This window comes from Leucopleurus acutus, assembly GCF_964270905.1.
Source record: "Leucopleurus acutus genome assembly, chromosome: 9".
In the NCBI taxonomy this organism is placed as follows: domain Eukaryota; kingdom Metazoa; phylum Chordata; class Mammalia; order Artiodactyla; family Delphinidae; genus Leucopleurus; species Leucopleurus acutus.
The window spans coordinates 47,643,692-47,671,127 of NC_139144.1; the positions used below are offsets into that span (position 1 = coordinate 47,643,692).

At 38.8% G+C, this 27,436-nt stretch overlaps 1 protein-coding gene across 1 annotated transcript in view; it reads right to left on the minus strand.

The window, feature by feature from the left end:
• Nucleotides 1-27,436, minus strand: part of UMAD1 (UBAP1-MVB12-associated (UMA) domain containing 1) — a 255,292-nt gene that overhangs the window by 77,796 nt on the left and 150,060 nt on the right. Inside the window, exon 3 of the mRNA XM_082846471.1 lies at nucleotides 4,617-4,690. Coding sequence (XP_082702597.1) covers nucleotides 4,617-4,690 — 74 coding nt within the window. The remainder of the gene's footprint in view (nucleotides 1-4,616; nucleotides 4,691-27,436) is intronic.

Sequence of the window (27,436 nt, forward strand, 5' to 3'; positions counted from 1 at the left end):
ACGTATACATATATCCCCATATCTCCTCCCTCTTGCATCTCCCTCCCACCCTCCCTATTCCACCCCTCTAGGTGGTCACAAAACACCGAGCTGATCTCCCTGTGCTATGAGGCTGCTTCCCACTAGCTATCTATAACAAAATATTTTAACTGCCATTAAAACTACAGTATAGCACAGGCCAGGTTCCATTCATTTTTTAAAATATTTTATTACCTGTCATTGAGATCCATGTGAGGAAAGTAGTTTCATACCATGATTTGCTTCTGTATGTCTAAAATGGTTTTAATGAGGGAATTCATTTCACAGGAATTTATATTAATCATATAAAATTAATTGTATAAATAGTAAAAAAAATGTTTTTCATGGTTCAAAGCTCACCTAATACATGAAGCCTTGCCTGATTCTCCCTAATGATATTTCTTCCCCCACTAAAGTCTCAGTTATCTTTGTAGTTATGGAATTTAAGAAACTTATTTATTCCACCTTATATTATAAGGACGTGTGGAATTTTCTAATTTTCATGAATAGATTGAGAATGTCAGCTTCTATAAGTTAGAATCACGGAGTCTTACATATCTTCATATCCTCTCTGCCCCATGTCCAACAATTCCTCGAAAATAGTAGGCAATCTACATGTTTATCTGAATTCACCAAAAAAACTTTTTGGGGATACTAAAATCTACCTGCTCCAAAGGGTCTCTAGAAAAACAACTTATGTTTTGGTAATTAAGAGTGTTATTTTGAAGCTCTATGGAACCCACACTAACTGACCAAATATGTTTTCGTTATAAATAATATTTCAATATATAGCCATTAAAAATGAAAATAATGAGACTTTCCTATTAGGTACAATAGTTACAACGTTTTAATCAGATGCATGTTTTTCAAAAAATCAACTGAAATCATTATACTTTGCCTTGTTAATGTACTGAGTGTCAAAAATAATCTAAATTAACAGATTTTTTTTATGGGTAACTCCTAAGAAATATAAGAAAAACATTTTTTTTCACAGTGAGAAAAAAATAACTGTGTGTTGATAATGTAAGATGGAAAACAGAACTAAATGAAGAGATTTACTCATAAGACAGCATTTGCAGGAGACCACTTATTATTCATGTATCCATCTAGAAATCATTGACAGGGCACCTATGTCACATCATATATGTCTGTGCAGAGGCTGTAAAGGTAAAGAAGGTGGAGTCTCCACCTTCCAGGAACTCACACTATAGTGAAGTCATAAAAGACAACACAAGTAGTAAAAGGACACTGGGGTTATCTCTGGCTGGGAAAGCAGGGAAAAGAGTTCACAACGAAGGTGACACTTGAACAGGGCTTTGGGTTTAAGCTTTATTCTGTAGATTTCAAGGCATTTGGGGGCCTGAACTAAAAACAAAACAACAACAACAAAAAAACCCTGCTGTTCTTTTTCAGAAAGGGATTTGGGAAAGAAGCTGCTTGTCTAATAACATTCAAGTGGACAGATGAGGATGGAGTATGAGGAATCAGATTTGGAAGATATTTGAATCAAGAAGAACATCAACATCAAGAATCAACAGGACTTGATGACAGATTTGATAAAGGGGGGCTGAGAAGAATGAGTCAAATGACATTTTTAGGCCTTTAATTTGCCAAGACAGATGATGACATTCAATGAAATCTAGATTATCAGTTAACAGCTGTTTATTGAGCACCTTCTATGTTCCAGACATTATTCTAGACCCACAGTCTATTTTCACTGTAGTCAGGAGAGGCAGACAGTAAACAAGTGGATAATCTGAAATAGTGATAACCGTTGATGGAGAAAATAAAACAGGGTTACGTGAGAGTGACTGGGGGAAGAGACACTTTAGCTGAGGTCCTCACGAAGACTGACACTTGAACTAAGACCTTAATGATAAGGGGGCAGGCAAGTGAGGCTCCAGTAAAGAAGGGGTAGCAAATGAAAAGGCTGAGCTAGGAAAGAGCTTAACATGATCAAGGGACAGAAAGGCAGCTGGTGGACGGGGACGGGGTTTGGGGTATGAAGAGAAATGAAGTCTGAGAGCACATGGAGCACCTTGTAGCCCACTGTAAAGAGCTTAGCAGTGATTCCAGTTACAGTGGGCAGCCAGCATGTTTGAAGCCAAGGAGTGATGTGATCTGATTCAATTTCTGCGGGCTGTGAAGAGAACGGACTTAAGGGGGAAGAATGGAGGCAGAGAGTCTGGGCAAAAGTGGTGGCTTAAATTCCTAGCAGTGCCCATGTCGAGAAGGGGTTAGAGTCTGGATATAGAGAGGGAGAGGTGATAGGACTTACGGGTGGAACTGCATGTAGACTGCGAGGGAAAGAAAGGAACCAGGGGTACCTCAGGGGGTGTGATTCTAAACCACTATATAAAGCGTGGTGTTATTAAACAGTGATGGTGAAAACTTGAGCAGAGAGAAGCTTCAGGGTGGTGGGGTCAGAAATCAATAGTTCTTCTTTGCTCAAGTAAAGGCTGAACTGTTTAGAAACTTGTAAGTGAAATGGCAGGTAGACAGCTGGATACAGTCTACAGCTCTGGGGTGAGGTCTATGTGGAGATATACTTTGGGAGTCATCAGACTCTTCAAAGATTTTAAAACCATGAGACTAGATAAGACTCATCTTGACCCATCAAGGTAGATTATGGGGCGGGGAGGGGTAGGAAACATGAAGCAATGTTTGTGGTTTTAGATTTTTAAAGCAAGGAATAATAAATTCCATTTTGGACACTTAAGGTGGGGATAAGTGATTAGTTGGCTTTTCTGTGGTGAATCACACTAGCCTCTAAAAGTATTTTAGTATTACCCTCTTGTACTGACTTAACCCTGTCATCTCATTTGGAGTCTCCCTATTTCATTTCTGCTACATCAGTAAGCTCTTTGAGAGCAAACGGTGTCTTCCCAATCCCCAGCAACTATTCAGAGAGAAGGCACTTTTATCTGTTATACCATGAGTATAAAAATCCAGTCTTAATGGTTAAGAATTGATTGTATAGTGGAGAGACTAGGAAGTAGCACAATAATGAGCTAGTTTCAAATCTCTGAGGATCTATTCTCAAAAGTTTCTTTCCTTCAAAATTAATCTTGGAATTCTTCCTATCAATAAATCGACTTTGAAAAATAATTGAGTTCCGCAGACATTTCCACGGAATCACATACATAACTAAGCAGTTAAATTCAAGTAATCACGGATGATTTCTAAACCATCTTGGTGGTTCTTTCCTAAAGCTCAAATATATCAACCTTTATTTCCTATCAAAGATGCTACTTATGTTCAGTACTCAATAAATATTTGAATACATAAAAGAGATCAAGATGTTTCAACATATAGACAGGAAATCTTTCTTTGTCCTTGTATCTTTTTTCTCAGTACTATATACTCAGCCCCTTGCACAGTGCATTGAATACAGTCAGTGCTTAATAAATATTTGTTGCACGCATTAATAAAAAAACAACAATGCACAGTTTTATGGGAAAGATGGCTCTTTTCTTCTACATCAATTTACTTCCCATGTAACTTCTTTAAATGTTTTTATCTTGATTATAAAATATTTACTCACTGTGGAAAATATAAATACAAAAAAATCTCTCTTCTGGGCTTCCCTGGTGGCGCAGCGGTTGAGAGTCCGCCTGCCGATGCAGGGGATATGGGTTCGTGCCCCGGTCCGGGAGGATCCCACATGCCACGGAGCAGCTGGGCCCGTGAGCCATGGCCGCTGAGCCTGCGCGTCCGGAGCCTGTGCTCCGCAACGGGAGAGGCCACAGCAGTGAGAGGCCCGCGTACCGAAAAAAAAAAAAATCTCTCTTCTTAAGATGACTATTACTCTCTATTTATAACTCATGATTGTATTCATTCATTCATTTAACAAATATTTTTGACTTCCTGTTCTGTGCTAGGCTTTGCGGATATGGTGATGAATCAAACAGGTCAGGTTCCCTGATGTCACTCCAGTGGTATGCAATACCCTCACATTCTACATGTAGAATATAAGTAGAGGTGTGTCACCACATAGGTTTCAAAATCCAAGGATATCTCTTCCACTCTAATAGTTAACATTCCCCCAAAGTCTTAAAAATGACTATTTCAGTGATTAAATAAGGTTAGTATGTTTCTACACAGAATATGAAAGTATGTGAACTACATTTTCACGTACCCACAAAGAGCATATAATTTTCTCAGGTGGAAAAGAAAAAAAGCCTTAGTCTTTTTACCAAACAATGTCAAGGAGTGTACTTTGATGGTGGAAATGCTAATGTAGGACAGTTCTGAATAAGTTATTTTCAAACCTTTCTCTATAGGTTCATATATTACCTATTTATTCAAATGTAATAGAAAATAATCTCTCAAGTAAAAATAATTCAAATGTTTTAACTTCAGTGTTCTATTCCTCTATTTCCAACAGAGTTTCCATTAGCAGCACTGGGAAAAGCTTAGCACTTAGGAAGTCACTCCTGCCTGCCATACCCTGATTTTCAGCAGATCACCTGTTCTCCTGATACCTAGGCACCTATTTGCATAGCAAGAGTGGAAGTTACTATTTATCCTCAGAGGTGTACATAATCACATTGACTTATTCGGTTTTATCCCAAAAGGACTCATTGAGTTTCACTTACCTCCGAAGTCTCATTGCCTTCGATGTCTGAAGTTTTGCCTCTTGCTGCCACTCTTTGCTCATGAGGTGTATCTCCTATGAAGCAAAAGAAAAAAATAAAACTTTACCATACCACTGTGGCCAAACTGTCTACTATTTATTTGAAATATCTTTTGCATGTTTCACACTGTGGAAGCAATTACTACTTCCTTTGTTACAAAGTAAACAAGTTAATATTTAAGAACAGTAATTTTATAAAGGTCACAGAATCATCCGTAAATACATAGGTATACAATCTAAACCAGAAATGTATCCTGCTTTATACAGGTTTACTCTGGAAAAATCAAGTGAATTTATATTTTGTAAATCAAGTCATACTTCAAATAAACTAGGAAAACTTATAATTTGAAGATAAAGCAAATTATTTTCAAACATTAAAAGTCTTGGGGCTTCCCTGGTGGCACAGTGGTTGAGAGTTCGCCTGCTGATGCAGGGGACACGGGTTCGTGCCCCGGTCCGGGAAGATCCTACATGCCGCGGAGCGGCTGGGCCCGTGAGCCATGGCCGCTGAGCCTGCATGTCCGGAGCCTGTGCTCCGCAACGGGAGAGGCCACAACAGTGAGAGGCCCGCGTACCGCCAAAAAAAAAAAAAAGTCTTTATAATATGAATAACTGTCCTTCAAATTTGTTTTTTAATAAGGTTTACTCTTTGTAAGTGTTTACTTGTGTCTCTGTGGATTTGCCTCAGAGTAGCTATATATGTTTGCATGTAGTAATTAACCATATGTCAAACAATTTTTACAGCAGGAAAGAACAATGAACAAATTCATAAATTAGCATTCAGTTAATAGTTTGATTCCTAAAGGTGGTGCCTGGGAGGGTTATATTACTAATCAAAGTTGGTGACTAGGCTGCCTCTAAGGACATAGGACAGACAGAAATATAGTTAGGTAAGTACAGGCATAATTTAATGTATTAGTGTCCTATTATAATTTATTAACTAATAATCTGTGATTAACATATGGTAGGTAAAGAAACAATCAGCGTACTTCTTAAAAGCATAATGAGAGGTTAATTTAGTAATCTGTAAACTGCTCTTCCCATAAAATTAAGCCAGCTCAGGAATGTCTACAACAGGGAAGATTACAAAATTCATATATAATGACTTGGCTGACACTAAAGGTTAGGAATTTGTTAACACAGGGAAGGTCACAGTCTTCATTGGAGGTAACAAAGTATGAAAGTCTGGGCTGGGCTTAACTTTTCCACAGTGAAACATGAAAGTTTAGTTTACCAGGCTGTAGTCAAGAAAGGGGCCTGTGAAAATTTTAAAGAATTAAATAAAATTCTGTTAAATTCTAAAACAATAAAGCAAGAATTAAGTTGGTAGTTTATTTACTTAAAAGTAAAGGAAATCCCCCAAATGTTTAAAACCCAAGCACATCATGCATATTCCAGCCTACAAGTTGTGTTCTCAGCTAAGTACAGCATTATTACTAGTGGGCAGAACCCAGCACATAGTAGGTGTTCCATAAAAGCTGAGTAAATTAGTGAACTTCTATTTATAGTTTCTAGTCTATAAGACTGTGATAATACTAAATGGTATGTAATAAAAGTTTTATTTGAGCATACGGTTAGTGTTTTTCCTCTAAAACACATTTGTGAAACGTAAAAGGCAAATTTATTAAATACCATTATGATGTATTGTTATTAGTGATCTGTACTTGGAGCATAACTTGTTAGATTTTAAAAACAGTTAATGGGGCTTCCCTGCTGGTGCAGTGCTTGAGAGTCCGCCTGCCGATGCAGGGGACACGGGTTCGTGCCCCGGTCCGGGAGGATCCCACATGCCGCGGAGTGGCTAGGCCCGTGAGCCATGGCCGCTGAGCCTGCGCGTCCGGAGCCTGTGCTCCGCAACGGGAGAGGCCACAACAGTGAGAGGCCCGCGTACCGCAAAAAAACAAACAAACAAAAAACAGTTAATGATTTTTTAAAAGAATCATACTGAAACAAAAGCATTAGGAACTTTTCTTTTTTTTTTTGCTGTACTCGGGCCTCTCACTGTTGTGGCCTCTCCCGCTGCAGAGCACAGGCTCCGGACACACAGGCTCAGCGGCCCTGGCTCACAGGCAAAGCCGCTCCGCAGCATGTGGGATCTTCCCGGACCGGGGCACGAACCCGTGTCCCCTAGCATCGGCAGTCAGACTCTCAACCACTGCGCCACCAGGGAAGCCCAGGAACTTTTAAATTACATCTATAGGATAATAGAGGTAATAGTTGTTAAGTGAAAAATTATGTCAACTTACGTTCATGACCCAGGATGTCAAACAACAATTTTGATTTTTTAAACTTATTGTTTAAACTGACCATTTATTTGCACATCAGGAAGAATCTTATTTTCAGAAATCCCCCTTGTCTCTGAAAGTTAGGGATAAGCTAATCAACCCCCAGTTCACAGATGGCAAAACCAATGCACAAGTTGTTTAGTTTGCTTGGGTAAAGGCAATGAGACCACTGAGACCACAACAGCATGAGCAGACAAGGTAATGCAAGTCTCTGTATATTGAGGTCAGGTGTGTTTAATAACTCACATGCCTGAGGTTGATACGGAAGTAAATGACATCCAATATGAAAGGTCATTTACTCAAGAAAGATATTTTTTCACCTTTTAAAATGATTATTGGGCCATCCCCTAGCCATACAAACACTATTTGGCTGAAATCATTCAGCACAAAGTCTGTGCTTCCTTTGCCAGTTTCTAATTCCAAGGTGTGTATCTTTCTCCATTTCTCCACACTTTCTCCATTTCTCCCTACTGCCTGAATAACCAGAAAGGTTATCAGCCAGTGCTCTTGACATCACACAACACATCTGCCTGGAAGCAACTGTACAATCACTATTTCCTGGAATGCCATATCTGGCGATGACTCAGGACAATAACTGATTACAAGGAAAAATGCCATCTGCGAGATGATTCTCTATAAACAAAGGCACAAACTGAAAACTACACAAACAACAAACAGAAAAGAACAGGTCACAGTGAAATATAACTTTTGAAGTTTTTTCCTCCCACTGAAGAATTATTTGATCATGGTAAAAATTCAATTATTTTCTCTAACTTGTTATAACCCACATGAAAGTTAGATACTTCAACAATAAAGATGCATGTGATGAACGTGAAATAAGGTACTTTAGTTTTCAGACATCAGTTAATTCTCACTTACGTGCTGTATAGATTCAAAAATTTCATTTGCAAGTCAGCTGTTTAAAAGGAAGGACGAAAACAACAAAATAGATGCAAACTATTACATGTAGAATGGATAAACAACAAGATTCTACTGCATAGCATAGGGAACTATATCCAATCTCCTGGGACAAACTATAATGGAAAAGAATACAAAAAAAGAATGTCTATATGTGTATAACTGAGTCACTTTCCTGTACAGCAGAGATTGGCATATTGTAAATCAACTATACTTCGATAAGAAAATGAAAAGAAACAATAAAAATGTTCACAGTATTTACATTTCATAATGTCTTGTTTATAACACCACAATTGATTCTCACTACGGCGCAGCAAGACATCCTCCCCATTTCCCTCCTTCCACAGTTTACTGACAGCAGAGGTACTCAGGGACTCACCTAAAGTCTCCCAGGTAGAAGTCAGCCATAGTGGGAGCAGAGCCCAGTCTCCTGACATATCTGGGGGGGACTGTGTGGTCCGGTGGAAGGTTCCAACGGATGGTGGCTGAGGTGGGGAGAATCGAGCTCCTAAACTGGGGATCAGTGCGAAGAAGAGCCCAGGGCTCCGAAACCTGGTCCAACCCCACGGGCCCCCCTAACACTTCTCTCTACTCCATTTTTCTTCCACAGGCTCCATGGGTTATCTGGTCTCTTCCCTTTCCGCTGATAATGCCAAATACTCCTGATCAGAACAAGCCTCTGTCCTTCCTTCTGGTCCTTCAAGGCACACACACGGTCCCCTTGATACTTTCCCATAAGTTTGAAAGGCTGGAAACGGTTTTATAAGAGGCAAAATCCCTCTTAAACTACAGCTATGCAATTTTCTTGGTTTAATGTGTAGTTTTTATTTAGAGTGAGTAAACGAGAAAGGCCGTATATGCATACTAATGAAGCTCTTTTAGAATTTAAAGGACTGAAGTGAAATTCATCTGTATTTTAGATTAGTGGGGCTATATAGTAAACATTTTAGGATTTGTGGGCCATATTGTCTCTGTTACAACTTCTTGACTCTATCATTGTAGCCAGGAGCAGCCATAGATAATATACAAACTAATGCATGTGGCTGTGTTCCAATAAAATTTTGTTTACAAAAACAAGTTGAGTCAGGCTGTAGTTTCCAGATCCCTGTTTTAGAGAATATATATATACTCCACCTTTTCTAGGATAAAAAGCTGAATTATGTTACATAAGGAAATGAGAAAGGGACATCATTAGCATATCATCATGATCCCATTCTACTGGGTGAATTTGGTCGAGGGAGAGGAGAAAAGTGATGAAGAGCGAGCACTAGGTACAAGGGAAAGTGAAAAGAGCAGAAACCCTCAGTGATGGGAGGGGGAACCTGAATGGCTGTTTGGATCACCAGAGGAGATTTGTTCTGGGGAGGGGTGGTGGGTGAGTAAGGGAGCACCTTCATTCCTTAGGCCTCCTTCAATGTGGAGGAAACTCTAGTAACATTCACCCCAGCCTCCGTCCACTCTCCAATCCCCGGGTTGGTGATCTGGAAAGACTCAGCGGCACATGGTTCTGCCCTCCCCCTTCTCGTGGGGAGGACCAGAGACAACTGGGCTCTGTCTGCTCTGACCCTCCACAGGGGCCTCCTCCCACTTGGGGAAGCCTGCCCCAGCCCAGAAGATCCTGTAACAGGATGGAGTTCAATCTAATTCTGGGGTTCAGATTAGGAAACCCATCTGCTCCTTGATGGAAGCCACATTCTTCAACACTAGCTTTATAGGCAATAAAGATGAGAATTTGGTCTCCATCTGTTTTTTGGTTTTGTTTTTTTTTTTTACTAAATTGGCCAGATCTTATCTGGGTAAGAAGGGTGTTATTATTGGAACGCCCTAGAGTCCAACAAGACTGGGAATGGGCTGGTATGGACAGAATTGGAGCCTGCCTACATACGAAAAGCTGTGAATACAGAAATCTGTTTTCTTTCTTTTATTGGAGAGGAATTATCTAGAACTTCATATCTGAGAATGCAGTCTACAAAACACTAGTTTCAAGGGGTTTGCATGGAAAAAATATTTCTGTGGTCAAAAGTATGAGAAAAAGCTACAGAATGCATTCCCTTACAACGATTTCCAATGCACTGTAACATATTAAAGGCTCTGAGAAACTCTTCAGTAAAGAAAGTAAAAAAATGATTTCCCAATGTTTTTGACTATAAAGCCACTTTATTCATTGGATACCTATTAAACATCTTGCAGAGTGACACACTATGGGAAATGCTGATAGAACATTTCTGAAGTTAAAACTGAATATGAAATATATTATTTTTACCAGACTTTTAAGAAGACCCTCAACATTGCCAAATGTGTTATTTAGCTCTTGAACATTCATTTTATACAATGTTAACTCACACTTATTTTCCTTTAGATGATTCTTTTCACAACTCCCTGTTAATTCATTTAATTGCATTTGGGGCAGACTTGCAGAATGGACTGCATTCTATTACATGATTCTGATTCCAGAATAGCTGATAATCTACAGAGGAGAAAAGGATAGCCAGACACCTTGAAGGCAGGAGAAAGCCCCAATGCTCAGAAATATCTCCCCCACAAATTCTACCAATTAGAGATTCATTAGGGTTAATGAGCTCCTCTTTTAAAATGCAAATACCCTCTGGGAGTGTTTGCTTATTAGTCATTCACCAAGTGAAGTAGTGGAAAGAACAGTGGAATGGCCCCTCCATTAACTCCTTTTCATTCTTCAGTCACACACTCATTATCCAAGGCGGCCTGGCACTGCGGCAAGAGAATGGCTTTGGAAATGAAAGAACAAAACCCAAATCCTTTACCAAATCCATGACCTTGTGCAAGTTACTTAACTTCTCAGACCCTCAATTTCATCATCTGAAAAATGGGAATCATGATACATAATAAAGCTATTATACAGATTAAATGAGAAAACATGTTAAACACTAATTTCAGAGAAGAAGGGAGAGAAGCCGGGGCAAGATAAACATTTTGTCAGGTGTTGGTGTCAATTGCTGCTCTGCCCTTGTGAGTAGCGGTTGCCATGATCTTCAGCATAGCAGGGGTGAAAGAAGCAGCCCTCTCCCGCTATCTCATTTAGTGCCCGTGGTAGTGTTGTGAGGTAGGCTTTGTTATATCCTTTTAAGAATGGCAGACCTGGTGCTGGAATCCAAGTCTGCCGACAATGCCAAATCATCACATAATACCATGCAGCTTCCCATTACTTATCAAAACTTGAGTGAAGTTATCCAACTCAGTTTCACGCGCTTTACATTTAAGTCTCCTCCAGTTCAGTTGCATTTTCCCTTCCACTTTTTCTAATACTGTGCACTTGCTCCCCGTTTTCCACTATAATGAAGAAAGGAGGGATAAAGAGAAAGCCAAAGTACTAATTGCTGAAGACATGCCCTGCCCAGGAGCCTGCTGCAGTCAGGCCAGGATTCTGAAGACAACTGTGACCCCACAAGAAAATAAGCCAAGAATAGGAACACCTCAGCCATAGAGGGAGGAGTGCAGTCAGCAAACTAATGGAGGGAAAGGTTCAAGCTGACTAGGAATGAAAGAAAAACAAATTAAAATGGCACCAAGAACATATTAAATTAGCATACCAAAATTATTACACCCAAATTCGTTAAGGATGCTTACAACTAACACACTGGCATCATTCTGATAATGAAGTGAATACTCAAGTAAACATCTGTTGATTCAACTGTATGTGGGAGAGGGACAATGAGAAAGATAATTCTACACACACACTCACTAAGGGCTTATAAAAAGGATTATAAATGGTTGTTAAAACATGAAGAAAAATTAAAATTAAGGGTTCGGTAAAACAGGCAATGTATTTTATAAGATATCAGTGTGGATTTTAATTTTAACACGTATTAATATACAACTTTTAGGCATCATGTTAGATTTCAACATTATGACTGCTATTAAAAATCATACAGCTAAAACTTTGCTTACTGCATTGAAAGCTTAGGGTCACACTGGACACTTAAAGGCACTGACTCACGGAAGTAAGAATACCAGCAAATCCAACGGAAGTCAGACGCACTGATCAGTCCTCCTGGCCTGCTCTTAATTAACTTGTCCTAGGATTCCACAGATTTCTTTAGTTCTGAGTCTTGTCACTTTGTAGCTATGAGTAAAAATTTTTCTGGAAGATTTTAAGCCATCCAAAAACATCAATTAAGTATTTAACACTATGTTAAACAGTTAAGCCCAGGCATTCTTTTAGGCTGGAAGACTAGAAACTCAAAAGGCCAAATTAACTTTGTACTTGTACATTTGTACAATATTGTATCACGCTGTACAAATATGCATTCAAAGGTTTTTTGTTAATAGCTTTCTTAAATCAGAGTAAATTTACATACTGCAAGAGTACGTTGGGCTGATCATTCCTGACCCTGAATCCCAAAATGATGCTGAAAGAGAGCTCTACACAAAGGGCGGCTCTGAGCAGTCCACTGACAGGTTCTATAGGCCCTGTTGCAAACAAACAGGACTGACACAAAAAGGATTTTCAGTGTGTATGGTTTGAAACATAAATCTGTAAATAGAAAAAAAAAAAAAAAGCTCACTCTACCAGTTTATCTGGTATCCTGAAACAAAGACTCAAATGTTCTGCCTGTTGTAGGTGAAGATGATGGCACTGATCCATCACCAATAATGCAAACTAGGCTGGAGATCACTGGCATCAAGTCACTCACACTCAGGAGTGTCCGGTCTCCTTTCCAACCAATAGAATAAACCTGTAAAATTACTTGTTGGTGTCAGGAGTTCTGCTCAGTCAGTTTTCCACACAGAAAAATAAGTGACCCCATGAGAGCAAATGTGTGTTTCAACCTATAGCATCAGTTGGTCTAATCAGAGATATTAGGTAGGTAAGCTGTCAATCTCTTGAAACTGAGTTCTTACATTGATCAAAGAGTTGTAGTGTAACAGAAAACTGCAAAGAAAATTTCTAGCAGAAACAATAAAAGCAGTATATGAAACATTACAATCAGCTTCACGTTGTTTCATTCATTCAACAAATATTTGTTAAATACCTATTTATGTGCCATATTATCATGCTGGGCACCATATGAACTATAGCAATACCATTCCTGCCCTCACAGCATTTACATTCTAGAGGGCATTTCAGCCAAGAAAATGGAAATCACAAAAACTGGTTGTAAAAATTAGCCCAAAACTGAAAATTATGGGAGTACCAAATCAACTAAGGAATAGAAATCTGAATGAAGCACACTGTGGAAAAAGTGGCCAGCTATACCAAAGACAAGCTTTGTATTAGGGCTTTTCTTCCCTCCAGGTCCCTTCATTAAAAATAAAGTATGTATCAGTCGGTATCATTACTTTTAATGGAAGTCAAATATATAAACATGCTCTTGTATCACACAAAAGTTTGAAGAGAATATTTCTAAAAATACCAATATTACTTGAAGAAAAGTTGATATTAAAAAAATGAATCACTTGCAAATCACAACTAGAAGCAAAGCCACACATGGTGGATGTGATGAGGTGGCACGACGTGATGACTAGATGAAGATAAAGAGTTTGCTTTCAAAATGCAGAAGAGGCTGGTTGGCTTTACTGAAGACGTCACACTTCTCATTTAGTTATACAGTATAAGTGTGTGACATTACTGTCCTGAGGGTCACAATATGTCATACTTAAAATGCTTATATAAGACAAGAGATTTGGTCCCTTTAAGAACTCAGGTAAAACTAAACACCACAAGGTCTGAGGGAGAAAGTCCTAATCTGTTCACTGGTCTACTAACTATAAGCAGGTAAAGAGCAACAGTGAATCACCAATTAGCCTCCTGAGGAGGAAGGTCCCTGACTGGGCCCGGGTCAAAGCTGAGGACTGCAAACTCAGGGCTGGCCATCCTTTGTTATATTTATGGAACTTTTAGTTGGGCTATAATATACAGACAGAATGGAAAAGAAAGTGGATCATGGGCTAGCCTGGGATGAATGTGCCTTAAGGGAAAGCAGGGGCTGAAAGTAGCAGAGAGCAGGACCTTCATATGCATCAACAAGTAAATTATGAGACATCTCCTTGCCAGTGGGGCACTGCACCTCACATTTCAGTATGTGTAAAAATCACCTGAGGTGCAAATTCCTGATTCTCACAGAAGATTCAGACTTGCGAAGTTTAGTGAAGGGCCTAAAAATCTAAATTTTTAGTAAGCATTCCAGGAGATTCTAATGTAGTTGATTCACAAACAATTCTTTGAGAAACACTGAGATAAGCTGACTGAGATAAGCTTACATGGCTGACAGATTATCATCTGCCTAATTTTGGGAATGACTGTCCCCTCCCTCCTTTTCTCCTTCCCTCTCACATCGTTTAAATATTTAGAGAGTACGTACATATCTCTGTGCTAAAGTTGGGGCCCAATACGTTCCCAAAAGAACTGAAAGCAGGGTCTTGAAATATTTGCACACCACGTTCATAGCGGCATCTTTCACAAGAGTCAAAATGAGGAAGCAACCCAAGTGTCCATCAACAGATGAGTGGATAAACAAAATGTGGTATATGAATACATACAATGGAGTATTATTCAGCCTTTCAAGGAAGGAAATTCTGACATAATGCTACAACATGGATAAACCTTGAAGGAACTGTGTCAAGTAAAATATCAGTCACAAAAAGATACATACTGTATGATTACTTTTACATGAATGCCTAGAATAGTCAAATTCATAGAGACAGAAAGTAGAATGGTGGTTGCCAGGGGCTGGAGGGAAGAGGAAGTGGAGAGCTGTTGTTTAATAGGTAGGTAGAGAGTTTGAGTTTTGCAATATCAGAGTTCTAGAAACTGACTTACAACATTGTGAAGGTACTTAACAAAACTGAACTGTACATTTGAAAATGGTTAAGATGGTAAAACTTATGTGTATTTTACCATAATTAAATATAAAAATTTTAAAGATAAGATGTGCTATTCTCTATTTAGAGCAATAAAATGGTAGAAGTTAAAGGTAAGTCTACTGCTGGTCAATACTATATTTTACAATTTATTTTAGTTTTGTTCTAATTAAGTGTTTACACACAGATGTTATAATTAGTATTTATTCCATATTTATGTTGTTATTTAAATACATATATATATATATATATATATTTAAAGAAAAATCAAGTGTAGCAAAATGTGTCTTTTCTTTCTTTCTGCTACAGAATTCGTCATGGCTCAATAAAGGGCCTGGCTACAAGAAACAGTTTGAACACGCTTTGGCCACCCTGTGCTAGTACAATAATGTTGTTTCTGTCGATGTGGATCTGCAAACTTATTTGTATATACATTACCAGGTAACAAGGTAACAACTCAGTGGTAACAATACTGAATATCAACATGCTATACTTTTTAAAAAAATCTCAACTGCTGGTCATAAAAATTGAAATTTTTGAATAACTTGAATCAAGAAATCTAAAATATAAAGTACCAGATAAACAGATGAAGCACAATTATAGGTCATACAAAACTTCAGAGCTAATATGCCTATCTTTTAAACATCTAACGCAAAACACCTGAATTTCCTCTTAGGAAGAGATATTTTTCAAGCCCCTTAAGCCTTGATGTCACTAGGATGGGGCGGGGAGGTGGCTGACAATGAAATCCAGGCTTTGGGTGGACGAGATCAATATCAACAAATAAATTCTAAGGTCCCCGCTGCTGGCTTGAATTTTCTTCCCACAGGAATCCCACCAAACCCGAGAAGTTAAGAGAAGGAAAAGAAGAAGAGAGTAAGAGGGTAGGAGTCAGTGGACAAATCAGACTTTGAGAGCCCAACACTGGTAGATCCTAATCTAACAACGAGGGGACACTGACGTCAGGAGCTCCAAAATAGGCTGACAGCACAAAATCAGAAAGGTGTAAGGGCAGAAACCCATTAAGAAGAAAGGAGTGCCCTGGTGAGAACGAGCAGATGGCATGGCTAAAAAGTTTGAGAATTTACTTGAGGACAAGGTGAAAAGTGATGATGGGAAGAGCAAGGATCACTCTTTGCCTGCAATATTCCTCAACCTAGACCTCAACCAGCTGATATGTACTCTACCTTCACATCTCACTACCTCACGACCCAGTAGAACCCATGCCCCCTTCACATGCTCCCATTTATTCTCATTCTCCAAAGCACTCCCCACATTCTCAGTCATTTAATTATTTGCACTTACTTGTTTAACAGTTGTTGTTTCCACTAGACTGTCAGCTCCACCTGACGTGTTTATTTGCTACAATATCCCCAGCACCTAGTACAGTGGCTGGCACCCAGTATGTACATGGTAGGCCCTTATGAAATAGCTACTGTTTGACTGACACATTACAGCAATTGTGGCCTTGTCATGAGGTGGGTGGCACACGGTTTCAGAAATACAAGTTTCTGATGAAACTATGGGATAAATAAAGGAAGCTAAAGAGGATGCACGATGATTGGTAAAAGGAAATAAGTTTATTAATAGCACTTAGAATTCAGTGAAAGGTAGAGGCTGAACAAAAAGGCTTACGGAGACATCAATAATCACAGCTCTATTGTAAAGTTTGGACAGGATCTCTGCAGAGAAGAGATTTTACCAGGTTCTATGTAGTTACAGTGAGTTCGAGAAAACTGCATGAAATGTAAGAGGTGGCTAAGGTTCCAAAGGAATTCTGATAAAGTATTTTTATGTATCTTATTGTATTTAATGCTATATTTTAAAGGTTACTACTGATGCGTATTTGGCAAATTTTAAAATGCCTTCTTTAAAAAACATAGTACTGCATTAGAAATATGTACTAACGTATTTGTGGTATTTTAAAAATTCCTCTAAAAATAGTTTTCATGTTCAAAAAATCTGCAGTTCAGTTTGTAAAGAAGAAATCATTAATTTCAAGCCTGGTTAAACAATAAAACCATTTGTCACTTTTAAGTTATGAAAACTGTATTATGTTTATGTGCTTAAAACTTAAATTTCTAATTTATTACCACAAAATTCTATAGTATTGCTGAGTTTCATGAATTAGATATTCTTGAAATTAGAATTTGTTTACTAAATCCCTATTATATACTTATATCTTCATGACAGTGATTTCAAATAAATTCAGTAGTCTTCTAGGGGCTGGCTCAGTGAAGTTAGAATTCATCCGGACACGTGCCTAATTGCAACATTTAAAAAAAAATTCCAATCTTCAATAACATTTTTTTAAGGCTTAAAGAACTATGATAGAATAGACATATGCAATCTATTAAAAGAACTTAATTCGGCTATTATGTCTTGATTTGATTCCAGTTTTTTCCTAATTATAAATTTTTTCCTCATTGATCTGTTTTTATCCTGTACCTAGAAAGAACATAAAATGTACACTTTTAAAATATGACATTTAACACCTGCCCATCTCCCTTTTCCCATCTCCTCTTCCCCTCTTGTTGATGGTGGTATCTGGTCTTAGATAGGTTGAAGGCACAGGGTTCCCTCCAAAAACCACTATTGATACCACTGCAAAAACAAGACAGCAACAACACAATGTAGAGAGGTTGGCTTGCTTCCCTCTCTTCTAACTGCATGTTCAAAAATAAGCTTTTATTGATCTTAAACATCTGTGAGATGACTCATACATTGGTTTATTTTTTATATACATGTATACACCAATATTCCAAATTGAAAGCAACATCTCAATGGATCAAGAATATTAAGTGCTGTTGTCTATAACAGACTAGAAAATTTATAACTGTAAAAATGAAACATGCACATATTATTTAAAATGCACAGTGAAGAAAACCCATTGGTTTTGTGTTTTTCTTGTATGCCAGTAATTAAGCCACTACTGTTGGCACTGTTTGGTTTTCTATTTTAACACTGAAGGAGTGAAAGTATTTCCTATATTTATGAATTTACTATGAAAATCTTGGCAAAAAAAGAAAAAAAAAGTCTGTCTAAAATGTGTGGGTGAAAACTGTTAATCAAGTGTGTTTCTACTTTTTTTCCCCCCAAGTTGGACACCATCTGTAAACCCTAGCTTGCTTCAGGGGATTTCAATGTTATATAAAATCAGTAAAATTAAAATGGAGTAGTTGTATATATGCAACATTGTGTACAGAGGGGAGATACTGAATAGTATTAAACATTTCCGTCTTCCTTTACCCTTTATCCCCTACCTAATATCTAGTCTACTTTTTTAAATTTCAAACTTCACTGCTTTCTGAATTGATAATTCCAATTTTCATATTGTTATTGGAAACCACATCTAATAAAGGTTTTAGTTATTCCCATGCACAGTATGGAAATTCTCGTTTGCTGAGGTTTTGTTTCAAGAAAATGTATTGGCATGTATTTGAGAACAAGTTTTATTGTCTCCTCTGTCGTACAGTTCAAACCAATCTACGTTTATGGATTTTTGACTGAAATGAAAGACCTTAAGATTAAACTATATTTAATATTAAAAAAAGAAAAGAAAAGACACACTATTAACCAAGCAGCTCTGTTTTGTGAAGCTGTCTAAGCGTAGTTGCTTCATTCAAATCAACATGTCTCAATCAAATTTATCCCCTTCTCCCACTCGCCACTTTGACCACCTCCAGACTTAATGAAGCAAACCTCCCTCCTGCAGCTATCATACTCCCTCTCTTCACCCTATAAAAAAGCACATCAACCCTAGTAAGTGCAAGGCTCCCGAAACCAGAGCACAGGAGCAACAGACAGAGCATCTCAATCTAAGGAAAAAGCAAAACGTAGCTCTCCCCGCCCGGCTTCTTGAAGGGGAAAATACTAAATGCTTACTTCTCTGTATGGTGCCAGCTGATCTGTAGACCATGCATCTACCTACCCATCTCTGCAAAAGAAGTTGCGAAGAAAAGCATGAAAAGAATATAGTTTTTTGTTAAGCCTGATTTTAAGATTACAGCAAATAGTGTGCTTAAGAAGTTGTGTCCCAGACTGGGAGACAGTATATAGTAGTGGGATAAATAGCTGGAGAACTTAGATTCAGGCCCTGAGTTCTCAAAACCGTAAATGGACCCATCCATATTCAAATATCAGTAGAAGACAAAAACATGATACTGTGGTCTGAATGTTTCCCCTCAAAATTCGTATGTTGACATCCAAAACCCCAAAGATGATGGTATTAGGAGGTGAGGCCTTTGGGAGGTGCTTAAGTCACAAGGGTGGAAACTTCAGGAATGAAAGAGCCCCCCCAGAGATCCCTAGCTCTTTTCACCATGTAAGGACATGGCGAAAAGGCCTCGGCTCTGAACCAGGAAGAGGACCCTCACCAGAAAGCAACAATGCTGGTGATGTGATCTTGGACTTCCCAGCCTCCAGAACCGTGAAAAATAAATTTGTTATTTATAAGTTACCTAGTCTCTGATATTTTGTTACAGTAGCCTAAACAAAGACAAGTTCCAAAATCAGAATAAATAAATAATTTGCAGCTTAGCTGTCATTCCTGGTTATCCGAACTGTTTCCCTACAAGATTAAGCTTGTCTTCTTTTTACGGTATGCGGGCCTCTCACTGTTGTGGCCTCTTCCCGTTGAAGAGCACAGGCTCCGGACGCTCAGGCTCAGCGGCCATGGATCACGGGCCCAGCCGCTCTGCAGCATGTGGGATCTTCTCGGACCGGGGCACGAACCCGTGTCCCCTGCATCAGCAGGCGGACTCTCAACCACTGCGCCACCAGGGAAGCCCTAAGCTTGTCTTTTTATTTCCCAATTTCTATGGGCAGAACATTTTTTTTCCGTCAGTCTAGCTAGCTAGCTATCTGGGTCTTTCTTCCTTTTCTTTCTCTTCCTAAATAATTGAGTCCCAGCAAGGTAAGAAGGGGCAGGAAGACGAAGAGCTAGTGAGGAGAGCGGGGAGGCTGAGGCAGCAGTGGCCTTGTGCAGGCTACTGAAGATGGGCCTGGGTCATCTCACTGTGCCATGAAGCGCTTGAAGAAGGAGGGCGACGATTTGGAGGGGCTTCTGCTGGCCCAAACTGGTCCATTTTAAGCAGCATAATAGATAATGATAATAACAGATTATAATCCATTAAAATATCCATAAATAAATGATAAATGAGCATCTACAGCTTTGATGGTTAATTTCCTAATGTTGATAACTGACGCAGGAGGTATCCCTGCTTTGGGGAAATACACACTCAAGTATTTGGAAGTAATGACATATCATATTATTAATTTACGTTCAAGTGGTAAAACAATAAACTCTTTGTACCATTTTTGCAAATTTTCTACAAGTTTGAAATTATTTCAAAATAAGCGGAAAATAAATGAGAGGAATAGTTAGGAAGGTTAGAATACATAGACATGATATAAGGATAAAGACAGAGACACTGGAAGAGATTTCAATGGCTCCTTTAACCCATCAACTAAAACAGAACTAATCCTTTACCCTTTTCACCTTTTTACCATTTTCACTCATAAGTGAGTGAATGTAGTATGCGTAGTTACCCAGGGATGTTTCACGTGTAACAAAAACTCTAACACAATTCAGATAATTAAGGAATCTTTCTAAGAAGGAGGGGCAGAGACAAATTTAAAAATACATTCAGATAGTACAATAGTGTGCAACCAGGCTAGTTGTGTTTATTTTCTTATATAGCACTTTTCCTTAAAAGATTTTAAGCAAATATGATTTTTCTACTCTTCAAGGAAATTGTGACAGCTTGAATGGAGAGACAAAATCTTCGCAACAACTTTATGAAGAAGAAATAATTTTGCTTATTTAACAGGTGAAGAAAATAATGAAAAAGAGATTTTAAAGTTCCTAGCAACATAAAATGCCTAAGTGGTAGAGCCAGTATTCAAACTAAACTCTGTCTGGGTTCAAGACCCACATCCCTTCTCACAGAATTGTAAAAGGAAACAGTTAATTCTGAATTCTCTCCTTGAACAATATCCACCTTCAGAATGGCACGCTCTCATAGGCAAACACGATCCATTTATCATCTTAAATTTCTTCTTTACTTAGCCTCCTTTCTGTGAATGTACTAAATGAGAGTAGACAGAGTGCAATGTCTATTTCTGGTTTCATTTCGCTTAACCAGAAGTACTGACCGCTTTATAACATTGTGCAAAAGAAAGTGAATACCACAGGGTCCCTGTTGAAGCAGTTTTGTTTTTGGTTTTTTAAGTAGGCAATTGATGCAATTGTTTCTGGCTCTGATGTTTTATTTCTATTTTCTCTTAAGGACTTAGAACCAGTTTTACACCTCTCTAATGAAAGCATATCACTTTCCTTCAACAATTTACAAGAGTTCATCTTTCAAACTAAAATTTGGTAGTTAAGACACAGAAGCAACATTTGAGCTCATCTTGGCTACTATCCTCCATCCCTACTTTCAAACCCATTTTATAAGTGAGACATGGAACATGATGTCTTTACTGTCCACTCTCATGCTCACCTTCCAGCCCCAAAGCTTAACAAACACCCACAGAAACACCCCCTACAGAATCCACCTTTTTAAAAAGATAATTTCTATTCTACAAACGATAGGGATTCTTACATTCTCATACTCCAATTCTACTGTCATACAGAGAGAGTGAATTCTTTTTATTTTGACAAAGGAAACGTGTATTTTGATAACACCAGCCTTGGCTTACAGACCACTTAGAGCACGTTACAACAATCTATAAGTGACACGACCTAGTTTCATTTTACAAATAAGACAAGATAGTACAACCAGCTTGTCTCTTACAAGGATTAAATGAGACTCTAAGATAGCAAAACTACCATCTCAAAAGAGGACAGTTCATTTCTAGATCAGGTTTGGCCACTGAGTGTGTGTCCATGCAAGAGATTATACACCAGACATTCTGCTATTGTTGCTGACGTAGACACAGAAAGTCAATAATGTGGATTAACTAGGATTAATGTATTATTTTCTGATTACATTTGAGACTCAAGTTTCTAGGTACTTAAAACTATTCTTAAGATTAAACAAAAACCCTACAGTTTAAAACGAATAAAAAAGAAAAAAAAACTTTAGAAGTTTAAAAAATTAAAAGTGAACTATTTAACTGAGAAATTTTTATTTTTATTATAGGTGCAAGAGCTTGTATATACATGACTTAGACATACTGTCTTACTTCTGAGAAGGAAGTGATATATATATAAAACAATCTGTGTCACAAACAAGTGTGTCTCACATGTACACATGTGTAAAGGTTTCAGATAGATAAATGGTATATGGAGATAGAGAATCATGAGAATTATCCAGAACAGAAAGGTACATGAGAATACAGAGAGTAAAAAACTCTGAAAAAAACCCTGAAATTTTTCCTTTTTTCTCATTTACTCTGAAGTTTATTTTCCATTAGTATTAAAAAAACTTCTTCTCAAACTACTGTATTCCTATAAAAAAACAGAAGCAGAAGAGAGAACAGATAAGAAAAGGGAAACTTTAAAAATGAGAGAATGGAAATAAATTTAGAGTAACAAAAACGGTAAATGATGTGGTTTTTATCGTATGAGTAATTTGCCTAATGTAATGAGAGATTATTTTCACATTTAAAATTTTCTCCATTAGTTTTATGTTTAACTCTGTAATTTCCTTCTTCATTCAAAAATATAAGCTAGAGAAAATGGTTTGAATTTGACAAAGATGCATGAAAAAAATGGAGTTTTGCAAATGATCAGAATTCTACAATTCTAATTTAAAAATAGTTTTCCAGGTTACTGTTTTTCTATTCCTTTATTCCAGGTATAAATTTCTCCCTTTCTGAATTCAGAAATTAAATGGCCCCAATTCCCAAAGCATTTATGGTCCAAAACCCAAACAAAAACTGTTAGCATTAATAACAGCTCAGTAAGGAAGAAGAATACAAAATGAATATATAAACTCAATAGCTTTCAAATAACTAGTTATAAAATATAATGGAAAGAAATTACCCAATTCCAAAAGGCCACAAAATGTAAAATATTTGAAAGTAACTTTTCTTTTTTTAAAAAAAGAGGTCCTGTGTGAATAAACTTATAAACTTTACTGAGTGACATTTAATAAAAATACTTGAATAAATGGAGAATCATTCCTAGGTAGTATTATATACACATAAATGTGTCAATTCTTCCCAGATAAGTGTATAGAAATATCAGTGAGGTAATTCCAATAAAATCCCTACTGAATTCGGCAATGTATTTTAAAATTTTACTAGTAAAAATTTAAGAACCAAGAACAATCAAGATAATTTTTTGAAAAAAAATAAGGATATGGGGAAATTTGTGCCCTACACACTTAAATTTTTAAAAATCTAAATTAATTAAAACAATAATGAGGGCTTCCCTGCTGCACAGTGGTTGAGAGTCCGCCTGCCAATGCAGGGGACACGGGTTCGTGCCCTGGTCTGGGAGGATCCCACATGCCGCGGAGCGGCTGGGCCCGTGAGCCATGGCCGCTGACCCTGCGCGTCCGGAGCCTGTGCTCCACAACGGGAGAGGCCACAGCAGTGAGAGGCCCGCGTACCGCAAAAAAACCAAAAAAAAAAACAAAAAAACAATAATGAACTGTAAAGAAGATAGATCAATGACAAAAAAAACCTCAGAAACAGACCCTAGGATATAAAAGAATTTAGTACATTCAGTTCATGTCGACAAAATTTTATTGAATACCTATGTGTCAAATACTGTGCTAGTAGGAAAGGAAACCAGTAAAACATTTCTTGAAAGCTATTTGGCAATATGTATCAAGAACTTACACACTATATGATTCATTTACATACAATTCATACACACAAAACAATCTATGTGGTTAGAAGTCAGGATAATTTGGGGAGTTGGGTGAAGTGACTGAAAGGGGTTGGTTGGGGGAGATTCTAGAATTCTGTCATTTCTATTTCTTGATACGGATGCTAATGACATTTTATGAAAAGTTAATGAACTCGTCATTTGTATATGTTTCTGTATGTAAGTTATTCATCAATAAGAAGCTCTTCAAAATTAATGACATGAAAAAAAGTCCATTAAAGTAGAAAAAAATCAGGCTACAAAACTACATAAAATATAGTCTCAGTTTTGTGAACAAAAGAATAGAAAAGAAAAACTGCTAGAAGGAAACCTGGTAGGTATAAGTTGGGGGGTTGGGAAGGATTAGAGGAGCTAATAAGAGACAGGGAAAGCCCCCTATAGGATCTTATCGAAGAGTCATTTCTTAGGAAACTTGGTTTGAAGATATGGTGGTGGCTAGAGTGTATGTGGAGTAAAGGGGAATGGTTCTAAGACAGGAAAAGCCTGAACCTGTTTAAGCTCTGATGGAAAGAGTCAATGGAGGGAAAAGCACAGAAAATATATAGAAAAAGGTCAATAATGCCTCTTAGCAGGCTGGTATGCATATACAAAAGAAGCAAACTCAGAAAGGGAGCAGGAAGGTTCTGACTACTATATATATACAAAGCTATTCTTTTTCATAGAGCTTTGCTAATTAATATGTCAAAAAACTTGTCAATTTCACTCTCCATGTTTATCCATTTGTAGTCTTTCATGAGGCCTTCAGATTATGATATTATCTGGATCAGTCAACTGTTGTTAAGAGTTTTAGCCAGAGGATAACCTATCTCTTACTTCAAAATACTTCGGGTCAAAATAAAGACCAGGTCAAGTATAATGATAGCCAGTCCGGTGGCAAGTGGCATTTCTACATTACACCTGTGTGACTTGAAGCAAGTTATTAAACCTCACTGTGCCTGAGTGGTCTGATAAGAAAAATGAAAAACATAGTAACAGGTTGATAAGAGGCTTAAATGAGATCATCCACATAAAATGCTGAGCCCAACATGTGGCACAGAGGAAACCCCCTCAAAAACTATAAATTTCTATCATCACTTATTTTTTTTAAGTCTGGGGAAGAGTTTCTAAGATGTCTGCAGATCTAGAAATAGCAAAACAATAACAGAACATGATAGGTAATGAAGCAGCAGCTCCTAATTCACAGTAAACAATCTTAGCAAAGAATATGCTTTCTCTCAACTTTTTTTTTTTTTTTTTGCAGTACTCGGGCCTCTCACTGTTGTAGCCTCTCCCGTTGCAGAGCACAGGCTCTGGACACGCAGGCTCAGCGGCCATGGCTCACGGGCCCAGCCGCTCCGCGGCATGTGGGATCTTCCCAGACCGGGGCACGAACCCGTGTCCCCTGCATCGGCAGGTGGACTCTCAACCACTGCACCACCAGGGAAGCCCTCTCTCAACTTTTTATTGTGAAAAATATTAAATCTATAGAAAATGTGAAAGAATAGTACAATGAACATCCTTGATTATTCACCTGCACCTATAGTAACCAATTGTTAAATTTACTAACTCCCTCTCATACACAAACACACACAATTGGTGTTAGAGAATCCAAGACTCCAACTAGTTGGCTCACTGTGTAGAAGAACATACTTCGTCTATTTGCCACATGTACCAAAAGTCAGCTTTTTTCAGAGAACATGATGTATTACATAAGAACAAATGACTTATGTAATTAAGCCTGCAATAACTGTGAAGACCAATGGAGGATAACACTGAGAGCAGATGAAAAGATTTTTTTTTCAAGACCACCTTGGGAAATATAAAGGGTCTCAGAAATCCATTCTTAGGCCTGTTAATAAGGAGAGAGCAAAGGCTTTCATTCAGAGGCAAGAAAGCCTGACAGAGCTGGACCAGGGTTAGAGTTAGACATGTTACTTAATGAAGTTACTGTGAAGGACTTTGAGAAATTTTCCCCTTAGCTATATTGAACAACATTTAAATGAAGGTTCTCCACTCCTTTTTCTTTTTTTGCGTTACGCGGGGCTCTCACTTTTGTGGCCTCTCCTGTTGCGGAGCACAGGCTCCAGACGCGCAGGCTCAGCGGCCATGGCTCACGGGCCCAGCCGCTCCGCGGCATGTGGGATCTTCCCGGACCAGGGCACGAACCCGTGTCCCCTGCATCGGCAGGCGGACTCTCAATGACTGCGCCACCAGGGAAGCCCCTCCACTCCTTTTTTTAAGCATCCAAATAATCATGTTCTCTGGTAGTTGATCAGAAAATCAAAAAGACACTAAACACTTGGTCTCAAATAATTAACCATCTGAAAATGTATTATGCAGATTTTAGGTTGAACCACACAAAATTTTTTCTAGATTAATAAATAAATACTGGCAATTTCATATATTCACATATATTTGTTCAAGAGGGAAATGACACATGTTTAATGATATTAACTGTAGTATTGTTTATGAAAGTAGAAGTCTGGAAATAATCTAAATGTCAACAGGTAGGGGACCAGGACATAAAGTACAGCATGGTCATACAATGGAATATAGTAAGATTGTCAAAAGAAAAATAACTAAGAAGCTATGAACCAACTGGAAACTTTCCTAAAATACATGGTTAAGCAAAAAATGTATGGTGTGGGGGGAGTTTCAATATGGCGGAACAGTAAGATGCGGAGATCACCTTCCTCCCCACAAATACATCAGAAATACATCTATGTGTGGAACAACGGCTACAGAACACTTACTGAATGCTGGCAGAAGACTTCAGACCTCCCAAAAGGCAAGAAACTCCCCATGTACCAGGGTAGGGCAAAAGAAAAAAGGAACAACAGAGACAAAAGAATAGGGACGGGACCTGCACCTCTGGGAGGGAGCTGTGAAGGAGGAAAGGTTTCCACATACCAGGAAGCCCCCTTCACTGGTGGAGATGGGGGGAGGGTGTGGTGGAAGCTTCGGAGCCATGGAGGAGAGCTCAGCCACAGGGGTACAGAGGGCAAAGCGGAGAGATTCCCACACGGAGGATCAGTGCTGACCAGCACTCACCAGCTTGAGAGGCTTGTCTGCTCACCCACCGGGGCGTGTGGGGGCTGGGAGCTAAGGCTCAGAATTCAGAGGTCAGACCCCAAGAGAGGACTGGGGTTGGCTGCGTGAACACAGCCTGAAGGGGGCTAGTGTGCCACAACTAGCCAGGAGGGAGTCCAGGAAAAAGTCCGAAACTGCCTAACAGGCAACAGACCATTGTTTCCGGGTGCGTGAGGAGAGGGGATTCAGAGCACCACCTAAACGAGCTCCAGGGACGAGCGCAAGCCAAGGCTATCAGCATGGACGCCAGAGACGGGCATGAATGCTAAGGCTCCCGCTGCAGCCACCAAGAAGCCTGTGTGCGAGCACAGGTCACTGACCACATCTACCCTCCTGGGAGCCTGTGCAGCTCACCACTGCCAGTGTCCCATGATCCAGGGACAACACATGGTGGGCCTTAGGCTGTTGCAACCTCATGCTGGCCTCTGATTCCACAGGCTCACCCCACGTTCCATACCCATACCTCCCCCTAGCCTGAGTGAGCCAGAGCCCCCTAATCAGCTGCTACTTCAACCCCATCCTGTCTGGGCGGGGAACAGACAGCCCCAGGTGACCTACACGCAGAGGAGGGTCCAAATCCAAAGCTGAACCCCAGAAACAGTGCGAACAAAGAAGAGAAAGGGAAATTTCTCCCAGCAGCTTCAGGAGCAGTGGATTAAAACCCCACAATCAACATGATGTACCCTGCATCTGTGGAATACCTGAATAGACAATGAATCATCCCAAAATTGAGGCGGTGGACTTTTGGAGCAACTGTAGACTTGGGGTTTGCCTTCTGCATCTAATTTGTCTCTGGTTTTATGCTTAACTTTGTTTAAGATTTAGAGCTTA